The sequence below is a fragment of the Bos indicus genome, chromosome 5, assembly GCF_029378745.1.
Source record: "Bos indicus isolate NIAB-ARS_2022 breed Sahiwal x Tharparkar chromosome 5, NIAB-ARS_B.indTharparkar_mat_pri_1.0, whole genome shotgun sequence".
In the NCBI taxonomy this organism is placed as follows: Eukaryota; Metazoa; Chordata; class Mammalia; order Artiodactyla; family Bovidae; genus Bos; species Bos indicus.
This window is the reverse complement of record NC_091764.1, coordinates 14,611,603-14,632,061: the sequence shown is the minus strand read 5'-3', so window position 1 is coordinate 14,632,061 and position 20,459 is coordinate 14,611,603. Positions and strand designations below refer to the sequence as shown.

General features: G+C 36.6%; 1 protein-coding gene across 3 annotated transcripts in view; it reads left to right on the top strand.

The window, feature by feature from the left end:
- SLC6A15 (solute carrier family 6 member 15) overlaps positions 1 to 20,155 on the top strand; it is a 57,181-nt gene extending 37,026 nt beyond the window's left edge. For all 3 annotated transcript variants that reach the window (XM_070788883.1, XM_019960313.2, XM_070788884.1), the window contains exons 6-12: positions 3,764 to 3,874; positions 6,838 to 7,079; positions 7,182 to 7,374; positions 8,250 to 8,442; positions 11,278 to 11,437; positions 16,981 to 17,143; positions 18,790 to 20,155. In XM_070788883.1, the coding sequence (XP_070644984.1) occupies positions 3,764 to 3,874; positions 6,838 to 7,079; positions 7,182 to 7,374; positions 8,250 to 8,442; positions 11,278 to 11,437; positions 16,981 to 17,143; positions 18,790 to 19,161 (1,434 nt within the window). In that variant the 3' untranslated portion in view covers positions 19,162 to 20,155. The remainder of the gene's footprint in view (positions 1 to 3,763; positions 3,875 to 6,837; positions 7,080 to 7,181; positions 7,375 to 8,249; positions 8,443 to 11,277; positions 11,438 to 16,980; positions 17,144 to 18,789) is intronic.
- Positions 20,156 to 20,459: the final 304 nt, after the last annotated feature.

The window sequence follows — 20,459 nt, the reverse complement described above, 5'->3', positions numbered from 1 at the left end:
ATCCTAGTGGAAGAGGCAGGCAAGAAATCATAAAATATTAACAGGTAACAATGCAAAAAATGAGAAAGTGCTTGAGGGGTAGCGTTTTACATATAGTCAATTAGATAGAATTTAAACTATTTTTAATAATATCATGCAACTGGCAATTTTAGTATTCCGAGACTCATTAAATGAGAAGAATTTGTGTTTAAAAACACAAAATGGATACCTCTGTAAAATACTGACATATCTTTACATCTCAGAATTAATAAGTAAATAATAAGTAAATATTTTAATAAGTAAATGTTCAATAAGTAAATATTAATAAGTAAATATTTAATAAGTAATAAGTAAATAATAAGTATTATTACATAAGTAATAAAATAAAAGTAAATATAATAAGTAAATATTTTAATAAGTAAAGCTTTCATTTAATAAAATAAATAATAATTTGATAGTAAATAATTAAGTAAATATTTAATAAGTAAATATTTTGTTCTTTTACCTGCTCACAGGAGAAGAAAATTCACGTGTGACCTACCTAATACTGCTTAAATGTTTTCATGTTTAAAATCTTGACCGTCACTTTTCTTTATGTTATATCCAACATAAGAGCCTCATGTTCGTTTTTGGACGAAACTAAGCTAGAATCTTATCACTGAAGCCAGATGAGTGTCTTTAAGAACTCAAACACTTGTTGAATTAATAAATGAAGCTTGAATTATCTGATCATATAATTAGTACATCATTTTTTTAAGTACTATAGAATAAAGGTGAGGGTTTTCTTTTTTTTAGAGAATGTGTACAGAAAGGAAAATTTCCTATGAATTGGCTCTTAAAGTACAATATTTTTGAGTATCAAAGAATGTGCAAAGGATAATAGGCCACCCCACCTTTATTCACATAGAACCCATAACTGAATGGGTGAGACAGATAATTACAGCAGAATACATGCAGTAAAGAGCTGCAAATAAAGTGCATGATAGCATAGAGGCTGCCACTGAAAGTAATAGGATTTGGGGGAGGGCTTCACAGAGGAGGTAGACTGGGGGCTAGAGTTTGATGGTTGAAGAAGAGTTCACCAGCACGTTCAGAGAGAAGACACCAGAGGCATGGAAAACAGCAAGTGCAAAGCCCAAAGACTGCTCAGTAACCCTGTGTGACTTTTACAAACAGTTTGTGTAGCCTGAGGGAGGTGAGGCTTGAAAGGTTAGGTTGACTGCAGGTATTAAAGTATTTAGGGACACTGGGAAAATGACTGGCTGTAACTTAACAGTGTGAAGTATTTGAGGGTTTTTTAGCAGTTCATTAACACCCTCAGATCTTTAGAAAGATCATTCTGGTAGTAGTGTGGGTGATGAATTTCTGAGATGGAGAGGAGAGCTGGAGGGAAAATCTAGAGGCAAAATGAGCAGGAAGCTGATAGTGAAGTGACACGTCATTGAGGACGAAAGCAAAGGGGCTTGCATGAAATTGGGAGTCAGTTGTGGAAAAAGAACCATATTCTGGTGATTTAGAGTTGTTTAGCATGGGCAAATACAGCTCCAGGAAGAATCATTGACTTTGTTAGCTTCTAATTTGAAATTATGTTAAAAATATACCGAGGTATATCATATCAATTGGAAAAAAAATCATTACCAAACCGTCCAGATTATTGCAGTGTGCAGCCTTCATTTTCACTTGTGAAATAAACGGGTTAATAGGAGTCCTTGTCAGTTTGTTGTTTAGTCACTCATTCAGGTCCGACTCTTGTGACCCCATGCAGCCCACCAGACTCCTCTGTCCATGGGATTTCCCAGGCAAGAATACCGGAGTGGGTTGCCAAAGGCACCAAATTTGAGTTCGGTTAAAAAAAAAAAAAGATAAACTATTGTGCAGAAGTGAATCCACCCTTCTAGTTGGCTTCAAAATTTGAAAGAAAAATCATAAAAGGAATAGCTGCAATTCAAGTGAGACCAAGGCTACTTGAATAGATATTGTAGACCCGCAAATATAAAGGATGGTAAAAGTAGGCAGAAAGAATGAAAAGCACTCCATCTGAAAGCATTCTGATTTTTAGAAAACAAGAAACGTGGATAAGTGGATGCAATTTAAAATTTAGGCCTTTTGAATTGATTGAAAAATTATATTTCTTTATAATTAAATTAGAATATAATTACTTTTAGAGAAATATAGTTTCCTAATTATGCAGAGATTTTGTTTGTAATATTTTTAATAATACTGAAATACAGTTACAAAGTATACAGAATAGAAGTGCAAATTATTGTGCTGACTTCTCTGTTGTCTGTCTACAATTATTATAGGATTCAGTATCTCTGACCTGCCTGAGTTATCCTCTGCTATGGCAGTTTTTCAGTTTTTTTCCTCCGTTCTTCTCACCTTCCCTCTATTCCTTCCCCCACAGATACATATCATATACCTAATATGTGTTAACCATTCTGTTAGATGTTTGGAATTTGGTAGTGAGCAAGAGAGAAAAGGTCCTTGCATTCACAGAACTTATATTTCAGTAAGGGAGACTGAAAATTAACCAGTAAACACAGATGACAATTTCCGCAGTGTTAAGTGCTGTCAAACCAAATAAAAATAATATCATTGAAGGTTCATGGGACATAGGGAAGGGCATTTGGGGGCCTATTGGTTGGAAAAAAAAAGTCTTATTCTGAGTGTTCTATGAAGATTTGCAAAGATGAAGCTGAGAGCTTGGTTTCCCTCAGGGCTGGAGCTCAGGGAGGAGTGGGAGGGCAGGCAGGTAGGCAGCCTGGTGTAAGGCTTTGCAGGACAGAGCCATTTGCCTTTTGTTTCTACTGTATTAGAGATTTCAGGAGAGCATGTAAGCAGGGAGTGAGATAGCCCGGGTGGGAGTCTGGAAGCCAGGAAATTAGAAACCATGCAGAACTTCTGGATGTTTGACCTTAACGACTGTTGGGTGGTAGGGACAGCTTTGGGGGGAACCCAGGGTTTTAGGAACCACTTGGAGGTGTCAAGGAGGTGGCACATGTCTGGTGAAGACAGTTGCTTTTCTATGATAACATTTGTTTAATGATGAAGACTTCTGAGGTGGAAAGTAAAACCTTTATTATTCAAGTTCTGTAGGAGCCTTAACAGGGACCACTGTCTAGAAGGTTTACAGAATTATGATGGAACTTTGCTTAATTTTTTTTTAAAAAAAAGGACTTTTGCTATCTAAAACTATAAAGTAGGTCTTGTTAAGGAGTCAGTGTCCTTTTGTTTCTCTTAAACACTGCTTACTTGTGAACTGTGTGAACTGTGAGGAATCAACACTATTCAAGTTACATCATACCTATGGGCTCTTTTAAAGGAGATTAAATAAGGAAGATTTCCCATTTTTCATTATATCCCAAATAGATCTTAATGAATCATACCAAATCAAAACGAATAAGCCATTCTGCTATGATGACTAAACACTGTATGAATAGTATTAATTATTATATTATAAAAGGGTCATTTTCACAGTATGAGGATATGAAGTGAAAGTGTTAGTTACTCAGTTGTGTTGAACTCTTTGCAACTCATGGACTGCAGCCCGCCAGACTCCTGTCCATGAAATTTTCCAGGCAAGAATACTGGAGTGGGTAGCCATTCCCTTCTCCAGGGAATCTTCCTGACCCAGGGATCAAACCCAGGTCTCCTGCATTGCAGTCAGATTTGTTACCATCTGAGCCACCAGGAAAGTACAGTATAGAGCAGCACAAATAATCTTTAAGTATGAGAAAGAATATAGTTGTTAGTGTGTCTCACCTATTTTCATCTTTCTTTGCAGATCATGTATTTTAGTTCTCTGTTCCCATATGTGGTACTTATATGCTTCCTAATCAGAGCACTCCTTTTAAATGGTTCAGTTGATGGCATCCGTCACATGTTTACCCCTGAGGTATGTACTGTATTTCCAGTTAAGGCTTATGATCACAAAAGCTTTATGTTGTCAAAATATTCCCACAGTTAAATTTAAGGGATAATTGTTTGAACCTACGTACAACAGTGTACACTAAACTATTAAATTATAACCATTAAGTTAACCAGCCTAGTAAAACCAAGGCTTTTAGATATCTATAATTATATCCAACTCTCTCCACTTTAAAATGTTGCACTTTATCCAGAGTAAGTTTCACTATTTAAACTTCAGAAGTTCCTCTTTTACAATAAATTAACTTCCCATTTTTATACTGGTACAGTTTAGAACTTATCAATCTTTACTCTTTCTCTTCTATTTCAGTGGTTTTTAATCTTTTGTGACATGGACTCCTTTGGGAAAAAAAAAAAAAAAAACTGATAATAGGATCTTCTTACCAGAAAAAATAATGAACATATTAATTTGCTTATTGTCTTAAGAGGTTGACAGAATTCCTAAAGTCCATGGACCCAGATTAAGAATGCTATTGCACTCGAAATCTTGTCTTAGAAAAAATTCAAGGTTTCTTGTTCTGTTTTGAGGTTTTGTATTTTTTAGAATAGTATTTATATTAGTGTGTTTGGGAAGTTCAGTAATTTTTATAAATGCATATGCATTTCAGGAAAATTCCATTAGGTTTCCTAAAAGGCTCAGAACTTAAACTCTGTCATTTAACTTAGAGCTGACCTCAATGTAGGGCTCATTGAGACTTGTATTGGTTTGAGAGGAAACAGTCAAAAACATATTTGAGGTGCATATAGATTTTGGATATTCACTGAAATGAAATCATACTTCAATTATCGTGCTAACACTATCATAATCAGACAATGAGTTATAAAGACACAATCTCAATTTAGTTCAGAAATTGGAAGTTGTCTGAGACATGACTGCACCAAGCATCGTGCTGAGAGACTCGGGGAGAAGATTTTAGCCTCCCTGGGATTGTCACTCCTGGCAGCTGCCGTGGTCCTGTGAAAAAGAGGCTGTGTTTTTTGAGTATCTGGTTCCAAGTGGGGTTCTGTTCATTCTCAAGTAGCAAAAATGTTGACATTGTGATCTGCTTCTCTTCTATTGTTCAAAAGTCCTATAGGGTTGTTGGAATTTCTCAACGAATAATTAGTTCACATTTATGAATTCAGCTATATTATCATTTAAATCAGCCACAAATGGGCCATACTTAGTGACGACCACAAATATTTATTTTTTACAGTATAGGAAAAAAAAAAGTTTTCTGAGTTTAAAACAACTAGCTTTGATGTGGATTCCTGGAATTTCACGTTTCTCTAAGTTGGTAATTGTTTGTGACATGACTCTAAATATTGGATTTAAATAGATATTTTAGAATCTAGATACTTGAATATGACAGTTTTATACGGTCCCCATGTTTAAAACTGCAATACTTGGTTAACATTTTAAACCAGAACTGGAAATAACTATTAAAATACAGTGAATTACTTCTTCAGCTCACTTTGGACTATTGATAAGATTGGTATTAGGCCATTGTAGGATGTGATAGTTAATATAATAACAATACAAAGTTTTCTATTTCCTTTAAATTTAAGTTGTTTATGTAAGGGAGAAAGTTCCTAAGGACACAAAATATTCTCAGAGAATGGAGATTCAGTTTCTGAATTGGAAATGATCAGAATGTCTTTGGTAAATAGGTATTGTCTGCCATCTAGTGGTAAAAGTAGAGATAGTTGAATGAGTTCGGTTTTAATTTGCTGATTGTGTCCAACTCTTTGAGACCTCGTGGACTGCAACTTGCCAGGCTTCCCTGTCCTTCACTATCTCCTGGAGTTTGCTCATGACCATTGAGTCAGTAATGCCATTCAACCATTTCATCCTCTGTCACCCGCTTCTCCTCCTGTCCTCAGTCTTTTCCAGCATCAGGGTCTTTTCCAATGCTTATCAGCGTAGCTGTTACTGTAGTCCATACGTTAGCAGTTATTGAGGACTCAGTGTGGTAGGCAATGTGATGAGTAGTATTTACATGCTTTGTTACTCTCATCTTTCAGTTGAGAAAAATTAAACTCAGAATGGACAGGCCACTTACCCTAGGATGCACTATTTTTAGATTATTAAATGACTGTCTATGGAAGTCATGTTCTTAACCACATCTGGCTTTGTTCCCGATAAAGGCAATTTCATTGCAAAGGTGAAAAGAGATAAAATACCAATTTAAATACTACTATTACTGAAATCAAAGTTAACTGTCTATTGAGGTCTTTGCCCAATATGGCTAATATTAATTGTTCCATTTAAAAGGTTTAGTTACATACAGCAATAACTGTTTAAGAAGTAAAGCTTCTTGAAAATTATGTTCAGCACAGATTCCAAACTTCAAAACTTTGGATCTGAAACCGCCTTTAAAGATTATATGGTTGAATTACTTCAATTTTCAAAGGAAAAGCTTTCAGGAGACTACTAAATGAAAGAATAATACCTATGTGAATATGCAAAGTACAAATAGTTCAACTCTACCCAGCTTATAATTATTACCTGCTTTGGCTGTTAGGCTTCACCAGAAAACACAAAACTGAGGGCATTACTTAAATAAAATTTATAACTTTTATGGCTAACTGGTTTATGGTTGCATTGGAAAGAAAACAAAGACAGAAATAGAAATAAGCGAAGATAGTTCATTTCTCCCTCAAATAGTCCTTTGCTTTGTCCTAAAGATATTGAAAATTTCCCATATGATTTTTTTCTCCATGTAAGTAACATCTCCATCTAAAGGTTCTATAGGCTATGGCCTTTCTTATTCATTTTCCTTGTAAAATTCCTCAATGAGAAATTTGTTCTTTCTCCTTAAGAACAGATAATCCCCAGATATCTTTGGGTGTGTGTCATTATGATATATTTAAACAACAGAATCGATTCCTTGTAGATTATTGAGAAATAATATTTTGCAGCTGACTTCTGTTCTGTTTAATTTTAAACAGCTGGAAATCATGCTGGAGCCAAAGGTGTGGAGAGAAGCTGCAGCTCAGGTGTTCTTTGCCTTAGGTCTGGGATTTGGTGGCGTCATCGCCTTTTCAAGCTACAATAAGAGAGACAACAACTGCCACTTTGATGCCGTCCTGGTGTCTTTCATCAATTTTTTTACTTCTATCCTGGCAACACTGGTGGTGTTTGCGGTTCTGGGCTTCAAAGCAAATGTCATAAATGAGAAATGCATTGCAGAGTATAGTCATTAATTTTCTTTACATTTTATGGCATAATTGTATTTGAAAAAAATCTCCTTCCCAAACCCACAAGTGTTTATTAATGCTGTTTTACTTTTCAGAAATTCGGAAATGATCATAAAACTTGTGAAAATGGGCAACATTAGTCAAGATATTATTCCCCATCATATCAACTTTTCAGCTATTACTGCAGAAGATTATGACTTAATTTATGACATCATTCAAAAAGTGAAAGAAGAAGAGTTTCCTGCACTTCATCTCAATGCCTGTCAAATTGAAGATGAGCTCAATAAAGTTAGTAGTCTGTTTAAGCACTAAAGCAATTCTCATTAACTTTAAAATATGCCTTACCCAGAAGACTTCTTTTAGGAAAAGGACCTTTAAAATACCTGAGGAAGAGCATGCTGTTTCAAAATTCATCTTTATTTCAGAGAGTGTATTTTCTTAAATCAGAAAGATTTGCTTTACTATAAAAAGTAGTTTCACTGATGAAGCCACAATAATTTAAAATATGAATATAAATAAGGTGATTTTCACATAGAAAATGAAATTAGATACATTTGCTGGTATAATACTTAACACAAAACTTGAATTATGATGACCATTTACATATTGCATAATTGTTTGGACACATGAATGATATCTCCCATCTTAATATTTGTGTTTGTTAAGTCATGATTAACTCCTTTTTCTAGCCACTGTCATATACTTGAATAAAAACGATATAGGGGAATGTGAATTAATAGCTTTGCATAAATTGTCACCCTCTCTTTACTTTGCCAAAAAAGAAAATATAATGAAGAAATTGGCCATTAATCACATGCTTTAAGATAGCTAAATGTACCTGAGACTAAATATAAAGAATCATGTGCAGGAAGTTACAGATGAAGCCATCATTAACACAACAATCTTAAATTCCATAAGGAAAGATTTAAATACTAACTTACTCTTAAATTTTTAAATTTTGGCTCTATCCGTGGTCTTAATGAGATAATATGATCACCCTGAATTTTGTTTAGAGGCACATTTCTTAGGAGACAACATGATGCTATCAGTGTGCTTATTTCCAGTAACTGTCCTGCATTATTCAGAGTTTCCCTGCCTTTTCATATACAGAGCCAGTGCGGCACGTGGCTCTGACTAACGTGGCTATTCTGTGTATCTTACAGGCTGTTCAGGGGACTGGTTTAGCTTTTATTGCCTTTACAGAAGCGATGACACATTTCCCCGCGTCTCCCTTCTGGTCAGTGATGTTCTTCCTCATGCTGGTAAATCTAGGGCTCGGCAGCATGTTTGGAACCATTGAAGGGATCATCACACCCGTTGTGGACACTTTCAAAGTGAGGAAAGAAATCCTCACCGGTGAGTTTTTATGTATTTGACTTTTCATTGAACTGATAGCAGGCCCTTTTACTCTTGGTGACTGATCAGAGATGGAAATAGGAAAAGAGTTTATTTTTAAAGTCCACTTATTAATATGTTTCAGAAGTATTTGTTATTTAGGGATTTATGTAATAGGCAAGTGAAACTTAATGTAGATCATATTATTATTATTTATTAGTTACCATTTATTATATTGCTCTTTATTAGTAGTAATGTCATTATGAAGTGCTGGTACTAGAACAAAGTCAAAGAATGTTCATGTATAATTTTGTATTCAAGTCAAATAATTCTAAAAAAAAAAGTTCAGATCATTGGCTTTTTCAAAAGTGTATAGCTGACATTGACAAACCTAAATTTAGTTTCCATTTGAAATAGCAATTGTAGCCTGATAGAAGCTAATATATCTAGGAAGGAATGATAATAACATGATTTATCAATATTGACAGTTGTTAATAAGTCCAATCTGCAGTTATTAAAGTACTGCCTGTGTATTGCATCATCCTTGCATTTGAGGGATACCAAGGATGTAAGGGAAATTACAGCAGAGATGCAGACATATAGGAGAACCTCCCCTCTAATTATCAGAATAGGACTGATAATTAAAATCAACATGGTTAGATAAAACTTGTCTCATGTAATATACTGACAGCGTGATAAAGACTATATGTTCTGAGAATTAAGAAGCAGCAAAGATCATCTAAATATATGAGGGAACTATCAGCAGAAGGCATGGAAATTGAATGAGAAAAGGCAATCTTCTCAGGTGTCAGAGGATAGTTTTAGTTAGTAAGAACACCCAAACAGAGACAAAGGAAGCAGCAAGGAAGCTGCTAGACCAGAGTGCAGCAACAGTGTTGGTAAGTGATGCAAAAATTAATTGGAAAAAAATATACAGATGATCTTGAATGCTGGCCAGTGGGGCACAAGCTCCTCCCCAGGCTCACTTTTTAGCTCTGAACGATTCAGTAGTCATTTACGTGTCAATAACTTGCCAATGCATATATACCCTTGCCACTCATTGCTCTGCTTAGTGTGAGTCTAAACAATTTCAGCAGTTTGTCAGATGTACATCTAGATTTCTTTAATTCAGTTGGATACAAATGAGAAATGTATCTCTTTCTTTTCCTGAAAGGCCCGCTCTGCTTCTGCAGTTTCTATTTATTTTAAGGCTATCAATATCCTCTGACATGCAGACTAAATAACTGTCATCTTTGCTGCTTTCCTCATCTTTCCCAGCATCTCAACCCTCCTAATATAATAGGGCTTGCAAAATTAAGGGAACAGCAACAGTGTGTGTGTGTGTTGCGGGGGGGCGGACACACATGGGCGTATTTGCCAACTCCCAGTGGAAGACTTAGTAGATCAGAGTAAAGAGGAATATACTCTGTACTCCCTTTACCTGTATTTTGGGATCATACTTTTACTTCAAGTCATTTACTTTGAGGAAATGTTCCCCCACCACGTTTGTCAAATGTTTTTGTCTGCTTTGATATGACGGTAGGACTTAGATCTAAGTTACTTATTATCTGTTCCTCTCACCTCGTCAGCGAGGCTCTCAGTGTCTGTACCACCTAGAGTACACTTTCTTCCTACTTATACTATGATGCAATTAGGCGAGAGTAAGTGTGATACAGGCCATGGTTCAAATCTAAGCTCTGCTACTTCCATCCTGAGACTTTGAGTATGATTTGCTGTGACAAGCATTTAAATATTTCAGTATGTGTTAGACTCCAAGTAAATGCTCTTAATGTCTTTCCTTTTCTACCCGATGTGTTTATATATAATATTTACTTATGGATGATGTAACTCATACCACTAGCCTAGCACTCACAAGATGAATGAAATGGCTTAATTTCACCCATACTTATTGAGATTGTTCAGGAGCCTCCATTGGATGGGACCCAGGGATGCCTGTTTTCTCTCCTTCTGAACCGCCTCCACCTGCCCCACTTCTGCCGTTTTTACTCACTTCTGCTAATAGGGAGTTGAGAAAGACAGCCCAGTCATCTCTTATTTTTGAGGGCTTCTCTACTAACATGCATGAGAGAACAAAGAGTCTAACAAAAATATGTGAATAGTATATGGATTCCAGGATTCTCTCTAAATTTCTATGGTAGTGGTATCTGGTTGGAAGTGTCTGCATCTTTCGGCAATACTCCTATAGAAACTCCTTTTAGACTATTCTTCTTAATTAATTGGAGAATCTGGTTGGCCAACCCTGTCATAATTGTATTTCCAACTCATCTGCCCAGGCAATATCAAGGTAGAGTATAGGTTATTACTAAGGGGTCAAACTTTTTTTTTTTTTAAATTATGCTTTAACAGTAATGATATTTCAATAAAATATAAAAATATATGTTATCAGTCTTATAAGGCACATTCATCTCATGATTAATTTGAAATTTCAATGTTGCTTCCAAAACTAGAAAACATTATTAAAAGTAGAAATGACCTATGAACATTTGCTGCCTGAAAAGATCACTTTTCTATTAATAATGAGACATGTGTATGGAGATTTATACTGTTATCTTCTCTGTTTTGCCTTGTTTGTTATTTGGGCTTGGTACATACATTTCCACAGACTCAAGGAGATGAATTGAGTTACTGTCCTACAATGAATTCCTATTAAATCCAGGGCTAAATTCAGGTAACTAATTCACAATATATTCCATGGTATCAGGAAAAGTATCCTATTCATATTATTGACAACTTATAAAAAGTAGAAACAAAGTGCATATAATAATTTATAATGCAGTTTAAAAGACTTGATTCTGACAAGGTCTTATTTTTTTTTAATTTATTCCTTTTGTTCAGTTATCTGCTGTCTTCTGGCATTTTGTATTGGCCTGATATTTGTGCAACGCTCTGGAAACTACTTTGTTACAATGTTTGATGACTATTCTGCAACCCTGCCTCTGCTAATTGTCGTCATTTTGGAGAATATTGCCGTATCCTTTGTTTATGGCATAGATAAGTAAGTATATTCGCTTATGCATCCATTTTACATCTCTGCTTTGATATGTATCTCACTTAGGAGAAAAATGACTGGAGGAAAAAATGCCTTGCTACAAAAATCAAATCTTATGCAGGCTCTTCTCCATTCAACAGTTTTAACAAAGTGCATCTCCTTATTAGGTGATGAGATAGAACAGTGTAAATGGTAATGAGGTTTAGGATTCTGGAGCTTTGATTTAATTCTGGTTATTAAATAGGAACTTCCAAGAGCTTGTGTATATTGACTAAGTTCCAAGAACCTTGTTAAGCTGTTTTGAGCCGTTGTTATCTCCACTTCACACATAAGAAAATGCAGGCTTAGTGAGACACCAAGTGACTTGCTCATCACACACCTGAACAGAGGCAGAGCTGGGATTCAGAGCCGTTTTTGTGCTGTGCTGTGTTTAGTCACTCAGTTGTGTCCGACTCTTTGTGACCCCATGGACTGTAGCTCACCAAGCTCCTCTATCCATGGGGATTCTCCACGCAAGAATACTGGAGTGGGCTGCCATGTCCTCCTCCAGAGGATCTTCCCAACCCAGGGATTGAACCCAGGTCTTCTCCATTGTAGGCAGATTCTTTACCATCTGAACCACAAAAGACCAATTTTACTTAACTCTGAAGTCTATACCTCTAATTATGTTGCCAACCTGTTTTACAAGAAGGATTGATAAAATGCTTTATTTTATCATGTTACACAATGTTTTGTGTAGCAGGACCATTTTGGGAAGATATATATATATATCACTGCTTTAAGATATATATAGCATTCACTATACATATTTATGGAGTCATGACTTGAATTCACTAGATGCCTAAATCTTTAAATTATATACTTGCTTGGTCTGAAAAGTATGTAAACTTGTGTGAAATGAAGCATTAGAGTAATCTCAGAAGAAAAACATTTCTGGAGACCTTGTCCAATATTGTTTAAATTTGTTGTCTTCAGTTAGCTTGTAAGGATTAAGGCAGTAAGACCATCAAGCTTATTAGAGGTTTCTCTGATGGAGAAATAAGTTCACTGAATGAGGACCAGAGTTCTCTTCAACAACATAAAGAACATTATTATACTTAGTGAGCTTTGTGACAAAACTTAGAGAATATTTCATTATTCTAAAAAGCTGCAGGCAAGGAGAGGTAGGAAAATTTACATTTAATGATCATGTACTAAATAGCAATAGTGGTAATAGCTGTATATTGTTTAGTTGCTAAGCCGTATCTGACTCTTGCGACTCCATGGAGTATTACTACATCAAAATAAAATGGCTTCACAGCCAAAGAAATGATCAAGAAAATAAAAAGGTAACCTATTGAATGAGAAAAATATTTGCAAATCAAATATCCAAAAAGGTGTTAATATCCACAATGTATAAGGACTTATGACTCAGTAGCAAAAAAAAAAAAAAAAGAAGTCAATTAAACAACGGACAAAGGACCTGAATTTTTCCAAAGAATATATACAGATCATCAACAGATACATGAAAAGTTGTCAACATCACTAATCATCAGGGGAATGCTGTATGCATTGTCTTAATCCTCGTAACAGTATTCTGTGGTGACTAATATTACTCATCACAGATGTACAATTGGCCTGCCTTCTATAGGCGGACACAGTATCTTAGTTGTAGAATCAGGGCTTTTAACTTTAATTTCAAAACCAGATATTTCTATAGTCTACTGAGCTACCCCCAACTCCTCACCTGCACTGTGTTGGAATTTGATACTCTTACTGGACTGATCTATGGATCAGTAGGATCATAATTTAGTTTTCCATTTAGACTGTTCATCATTTACAATAGGCATAGTGGTAAATATTTCTTTTTAGTAGTTCCTAGATAATAATCATTATAACAACAATAGGAATAATACTACTAATAATACTTGGATCTATAAATTTCTGCTGTTTGTAAGATAGTGTGCTTTGCATATGTTGTCTATGATCCTAAGAATAACTCTCCAAGATGGGTATTATCTTTCTTGAGCATGCCAAAAATGAAGTTCAGAAGGACTAAGATATACATTTAGAAATTATGGAGGTATGATTTGAAACCAGATCTGTTGGTCTCTAAAGCTCATAGCTTGTCCAAGGAGCACAATTGGAGTTCTCTTGTTTAAAATGCTCTTATTTAATCACTTTTCCCTCCTTTAAACGTCTGCAGGAATCTTATGTTCCTCCTGTTCACCTTCAGTGTTTTCATGAGCTCAGTTCTGCTCTGTGATCTGCCACGTTTACCTAAATTTCCAGAGACAGGGTTGAGAGAAATAAGCCTTCCAGAACCTAAACGTTTGAGATAGCAAACTCAGATGCAGAAAAAGAAATATTGTATGGGCTTCCCGGTAGCTCAGTCGGTAAAGAATCTGCCTGCACTACAGGAGACCTGGGTTTGATCCCTGGGTTAAAAGATTAGGAAGAAATATGATTGAGAGAAAATGAGAAGGAAGATCCTATGATGCTGAAAGTGATGGCTGCATAGATTGCATTTCCCCAAGTTTCCTTTTTAAAATGAAGGAGAAAAAGAATGACTAGAAGGCAAAACCAAATACCCATGGACACCAGAAAGAACATATTCCCGTGGACCCTCAAATATGAAAGGTTGGGACAAACCACTGGCAGCCACAGAAGCTGTGCGGTGTCACATCCGTGAGGGTGATGGTAGTGGATACACAGCTGGGCCTCTGACAGCTCTCTACTCATTCCCAGGTCCTCCCTGCAATGTGTGGGAGGCTGATTAACCTGAAGATAGTGAGCTAAACTGGGAGAAGTGGTATCTTTGGCCTCATTTCGCAGATTGCAGAGGGATCCAAACACAACAAGATCATCAGTGCTGGAACAAAGTGGTCTCTAAAATCTTGAAATGAACAACCCAGAGTTCTCTTCCAAGATAAAGCTCTGCACTGAGAACAAAGTGGTGGGAGCAAAACCGGAACTGAGCAGGAGATAGGCAGTAGAAGTGTTGGAAAAGGAAGTCCAAGTAAATACGAGAAAGAGAACAGAGGTTAAAAAAAAAAAAAAAAAAAACTGATAAACTATGAGGCCGCCTCTTTTGATTACTTTGCAAAAATAGAGAGGAGGGGCTTCCCCGGTGTTCCAGTGGTTGAGAGCCTGCCTGCCAGTGCAGGGGACACAGGTTCAATCCCTGGTCCAGGAAGATCCCACCTGCCACGGGGCAGCTAAGCCTGTATGCCACAGATACTGAGCCCACATGCTATAGGGTCTGTGCTCCACGACAGGAATGAGAAGCCCACACACTGCAACTGGTAGTCTCCGCTTACCACAGCTAGAGAAAGTCCGTGCAGCACCAAAGACCCAAATGCAGCCAAAAAGAAGTAAATAATTAAAAAAAAAAAAAAGAAGCAATGCCCATGTATCCTTCCCTCTCCAAAATTCAGGAAATTTTATTTCACATAAATGTGGTTAAATCATAAACAAAAGTCATTAAAAAAAAGCAGAAAGGAGCAGAATAATATCCCTTCAGATAACAAATCCACACAAGCAAAACAGATGAAAAACTCATAAGATTTCAAAATGAAGTTGAAATAGTGTTGAAAAATGATAGAAGCCACAAAAGAATAGCATATATCAGTTATTTTAAAATTGAGAAATATTATAACTAGAGACAAGGGAGATTTGAAAACAGAGGTGATAGAACTCAGGAAACAATTGTGTATAACAGAAAAATCACTTAATACATGAAGTCAAATTAAAACGAAAACAAGTACAATATATATCTCCTCAAGAATTAGAAGCTAGAAAGGAAGAATACTTTTTAAAATCAAAAAGAAATCACCAAGGATAAGAAAATGAACAGAAACAGCAGTCAAGCAAAGATGATTCAACATTTGTGCAATGAGGACCTCTAAACGCAGTGGCTGGAAAATAACTCTGAAAACTGTAATTAAAGAAACATACCGAAGCAAATAACTTGAGTGTTGAAAGGGCAAATGATATAGTTGGAAGAAACAGACATAAAGGCTGACACCAAGACAAAGCCTAGGATGTTACTTGGAGACCAAAAAAAAAAAGCATGCATGCAGGTAAAAAATAGTACCAAACAAATCATTTACAATAGAAAAATCTGATAGTCAACAAAATTTTTGTAACAATCTTACATAGACATATTTATGATTTTCGAAGAAAGAAAATGTAAACTACAGATTTTAAATTCAGCTGACCTGATATTCAAATATAGTGACCATAAATAATTTTAAACATGCAAGAAATTAGGGAATATAGTCACTGTGATCCCTTTTTGAAGAATCTACTGGAGAACTAGCTTTAGACAACCAAAAAGTCTACAGAAACATTAGTACAAGACTGGTGGATGGGCAGTACATATTTTATCTCGAATTAAATATTAAGGGATATAAACCAGTATGTAATGGCGACATGCTCCTGATAGCGTTAACATCATACAGCTGTAAAGTGTGAATGTGCGGAAGTCCTTGGTGGTTCAGTGGTTGGGACTTAGCGCTCTCACTTCTGGGGCCCTGGGTTTGATCCCTGTTCTGGGAACTAAGATCCCACAAGCCATGCAGCCAAAAAAAGAAAAAGCAAATCTTATTTGAGGTAAATAATGTCTCAATAACTTGACTTTAAAAAACAAACACATAAGTCTAATCATTACTCAGTCTAAGTGCTAATTCACAGGAAATAGGAGGATGAGATACACTTGTGAAGCCAACAGTGTGGGATGCAATTATTAACAGCAAAATCTAAACTGTTGGAAACTACGGGACAGAGTGCCCAGCTCATTTAAAAAAAGAATGACAGAAATGACACAGAGGTTAGGAGGCACTTAGCAGAGATGAAGAAAGGAGTTCAGAAAAAAATAAAAAATCAAAGAATCATAATGTGTGCACCCTCTTTCAATCAAATGACATCAGACTGAAAACAGAAATGAGAGTTTGGATCAGTTGGATTGGATGATGTGAGTTAATTATCTCTAAATAAATTTTTTAAAAAAGAGAGAAACAAGGAAATTTTAATGTATTGCAAATATTGTGTTCATAGCATGGAAGGTCATCAGTTGGAGGAGACATTCCAATAATTATAAATGGGCTTCCCTGGTGGCTCAGATGTAAAGTGTCTGGCTGCAATGTGGGAGACCTGAGTTTGATCCCTGGATTGGGAAGATCCCCTAGAGAAGGAAATGGCAACCCACTCCAGTACTCTTGCCTGGAAATTCCATGGATAAAGGAGCCTGGTAGGCTACAGTCCATGGGGTCGCAAAGAGTCCAACACAACTGAGTGACTTCACTTTCACTTTCCAATAATTGGCTTAAGGGGACTTCCTCCAAATAAAAAGTACAGTACACTGGTTCCATTTTACATTATAAATGTTCTTAATTGTTACGTCATCTTCCAATGTGACTTTTAGATTCAGTAGAAAGTGTCATAGGGTATCATGTTTAACCCTGGTCAAACCATTGACATAATGCACATTTTAAAGGACATTTAATTTAGCATATTTTAATATAGCTACCTTAACTCGAGGAATAATTAAATTATTTCTTTCTATTTAGGTTTATGGAAGACCTAAAGGATATGCTGGGCTTTACTCCCAATAGATATTACTACTATATGTGGAAATATATTTCTCCTCTAATGCTGTTATCACTGCTGATCGCTAGCATTGTGAATATGGGATTAAGTCCTCCTGGCTATAATGCATGGATGGAAGATAAGGTAAAATAAAAAGAAGAAGTCAGATAAAAGAATACACAGAATATCATTTTAGAGGTTTTTGGCTTTCACTTTTTTCAGTATAATTTGCTGTTTAATGGGTGGTACTGCTTTTATGCAGGGATCTTAAGATTTATGTTTTGTTTGGCCCCAAATATGTATGTTTTTTTATTTGTAATGAATATTTTTAGTATGTAAGAAACATTGACTTGGACCTCGTTTAAGTAATTTTATCCATATCACCATAGATGGACCAATAATTATTTAGGCTTTTGACGCTAGAGAACATATTGATCAAACCACCAGAAATTTTTCCTGCATAAATTTATGAAATCATATCTAAGACACTCTATGCCAATGAAAATATGCATCAACAATGTAGATATAATTTAAATAAATATTGAAGTAGAGTTTTGCCTGTCTTCTATTAGCCGTGAATATTCAGTACTCTTGCCTGGAAAATCCCATGGATTGGAGGAGCCTGGTAGGCTGCAGTCCATGGGGTCGCTAAGAGTCAGACACGACTGAGCAACTTCACTTTCACTTTTCACTTTCATGCATTGGAGAAGGCAATGGCACCCCACTCCAGTACTCTTGCCTGGAAAATCCCATAGACGGAGGAGCCTGGTGGGCTGCAGTCCATGGGGTCACAAAGAGTCGGACCCGACTGAGTGACTTCACTTTCACTTTTCACTTTCATGCATTGGAGAAGGAAATGGCAACCCACCACTCCAGTATTCTTGCCTGGAGAATCCCAGGGATGGGGGAGCCTGGTGGGCTGCTGTCTATGGGGTCACACAGAGTCAGACATGACTGAAGCGACTTAGCAGCAGCAGCAGCATTCAGTTTCTTTTCTCAAGCTGCATTAGCTACATCGTAATGCAGTCACAAGATATATATTGTCTATTAGAAAATTAGAATGCTTAATTTTTAGAGCTACCCCTGACCTTTATTCTATGGTCACTAATTCTATACAACAACTCAATTCATGACTATTCTAAAAAAATAAGTCGGCTATCCTTTATCAAAACCCTTGGGGACAAATGTAGTTCAAAATTTAATTTCAGATTCTAGAAAGGTAATGTGGAGAAGGAAATGGCAACCCACTCCAGTATTCTTGCCTGGTGAATCCTGTGGATGGAGGAGCCTGGTGGGCTGCCGTCCATGGGGTCGCACAGAGTCAGACACGACTGAAGCGACTTAGCAGCAGCAGCAGAAACGTGATGTGGCACATATAACAGGTATCCATTGCTTAGTAACAATGACCCACAACTTAATAACTGAAAGCAGTGCTGACTTATTATTTCTTAGGGTTTTGTGGATAAGCGAGAAGATTCTTCTCTGGGTCTTGCTTGAGTCAACTCATGCAGTTGACTGAACTTGGAGAGCTGGGCTCTCTCTGTGAGCTTTCATTCTTGACTTCTTCCAGGCATTATGGGCTTAGGGTAGCATCTAAGACACAGAGGCAGAAATCATCAGGCTTTTAAGGCTTTGCCTTGGAAGTTGCTTACTGTCACTTCCACAGCAATTTATTAATCAGTCACAAGATTAGCCCAGGTTCTTTGCTTATAAACCTGAGATAAATATATTTTTTTCACATCCCTGCAGAGAATGCTAGATGATTAATAATTATTTTTTGACTTTAACAGGCATCTGAGAAATTTCTGAGCTACCCAACGTGGGGGATGGTCATCTGTATCTCTCTGATGGTCCTGGCAATATTGCCCATCCCAGTTGTCTTCATCATCCGCCGCTGCAACCTGATAGATGATAGTTCTGGTAATTTAGCATCTGTGACCTATAAGAGAGGAAGGGTCCTGAAGGAGCCCGTAAACTTAGAGGGAGATGATGCAAGCCTCATTCATGGCAAGATATCAAGCGAGATGTCCTCTCCAAATTTCGGTAAAAATATTTATCGAAAACAGAGTGGATCGCCAACTCTGGATACAGCTCCCAACGGACGCTATGGGATAGGGTACTTGATGGCCGACATGCCAGACATGCCGGAATCTGACTTGTAGCTGGAGGTGGAGGGCGGGGGGTGCAGAAATCAGTGAGTGTTATTTGGTTCATTTTTATTAATGAACATTGGCTCTACTAAGAGAAGCGTCAGACTTCGCTTATCAGAGGGTGATCTCAGGTGTTCCATGGCTGTGATCTTTAATCCTAACAGCAAGGGTAAATTCAGCTTGACCATTCCTTTGGAATCTTCGGTTTACATTTGAGCAGAAAGAGTCACAGACAAAGTATACAATAACTGACTGAGGTCCACATTGATCGGAAGTTTTAAAAATACTTCTGGCATTTGTCTTTTCCAGGGATTCCTATCTCTATAAAAATAGGTGTTACCTCAGTTTCTAACAATTTCTGGCTGTCATGCTATGGGAAACTCAAAAATGGTATACTTCAAAATCGATTAAGTTTGCCTTCAGGGTAACCCCCAGGATTAAAATAAACAGTTCTGTAAGCTGGTGCCGCTCAGCACACTTCCATGAACATATCGTGTAGATAGGCTGCACTTATTTTGGTAGCATTGATACCTTCTTAGGCTATTAGTTGAAGAAAACTGCAAAGTATTTTCTTATGTAATAGCTGTATAGAGCAATAGTATCAAAGAATAAGAAGGCACTGATGCTGGGATGAAAGGTGAAATTCAGAAGTGACTGGGGATCGTGTGTGTGATGGCTGTATATTTTGTGTAAAATACATGTGTGTGAAAATGATCTCAGAATGAGTCACTCAGCACTCTCAAGAATTAAGCTGACTCCGCATTTTTCTATGCCGTGTGCCTAAAAACCTACTTGATATTTATTGTGGTTTCAAGATTACTCATAGTATATTTCTATAATATACTTGCAGTGTATATAGCTATATATTAGTACTCTAAGTACTGATTTGAAAACTTGAAGCAAGATGGCATTTTATTTCATATCTTTCTGTTTTGCTTCTGTTTTATGCAAATAAAAATCCTTTTTTAAGTGATTGTTAAACTTGTATGGCATTACATTTTAAGCAACAAATAAAGTTCAAAAATGATGTTTGTTTCCCTCATTGATTTCTCTTGTGCTACCTGAATGGGATTGTCTTGCACCTCTGCCAGCACTTAGGCTTTTCATAATAATTAATCATCACATTCCAAGAGGGATTAATAGATTGACTAATAGAGTTACCACCACTTTAGAGACAAAAGAAAAGGAGAGTATTATGGCTAAATGGTGTTTGAATGTAGTCTCACGAGCTTCCCAGGAGGCTCAGTGGTAAAGAATTCACCTGCAATTGAGGAGATGTAGGTTCAGTCCCTGGGTCGGGAAGATCCCCT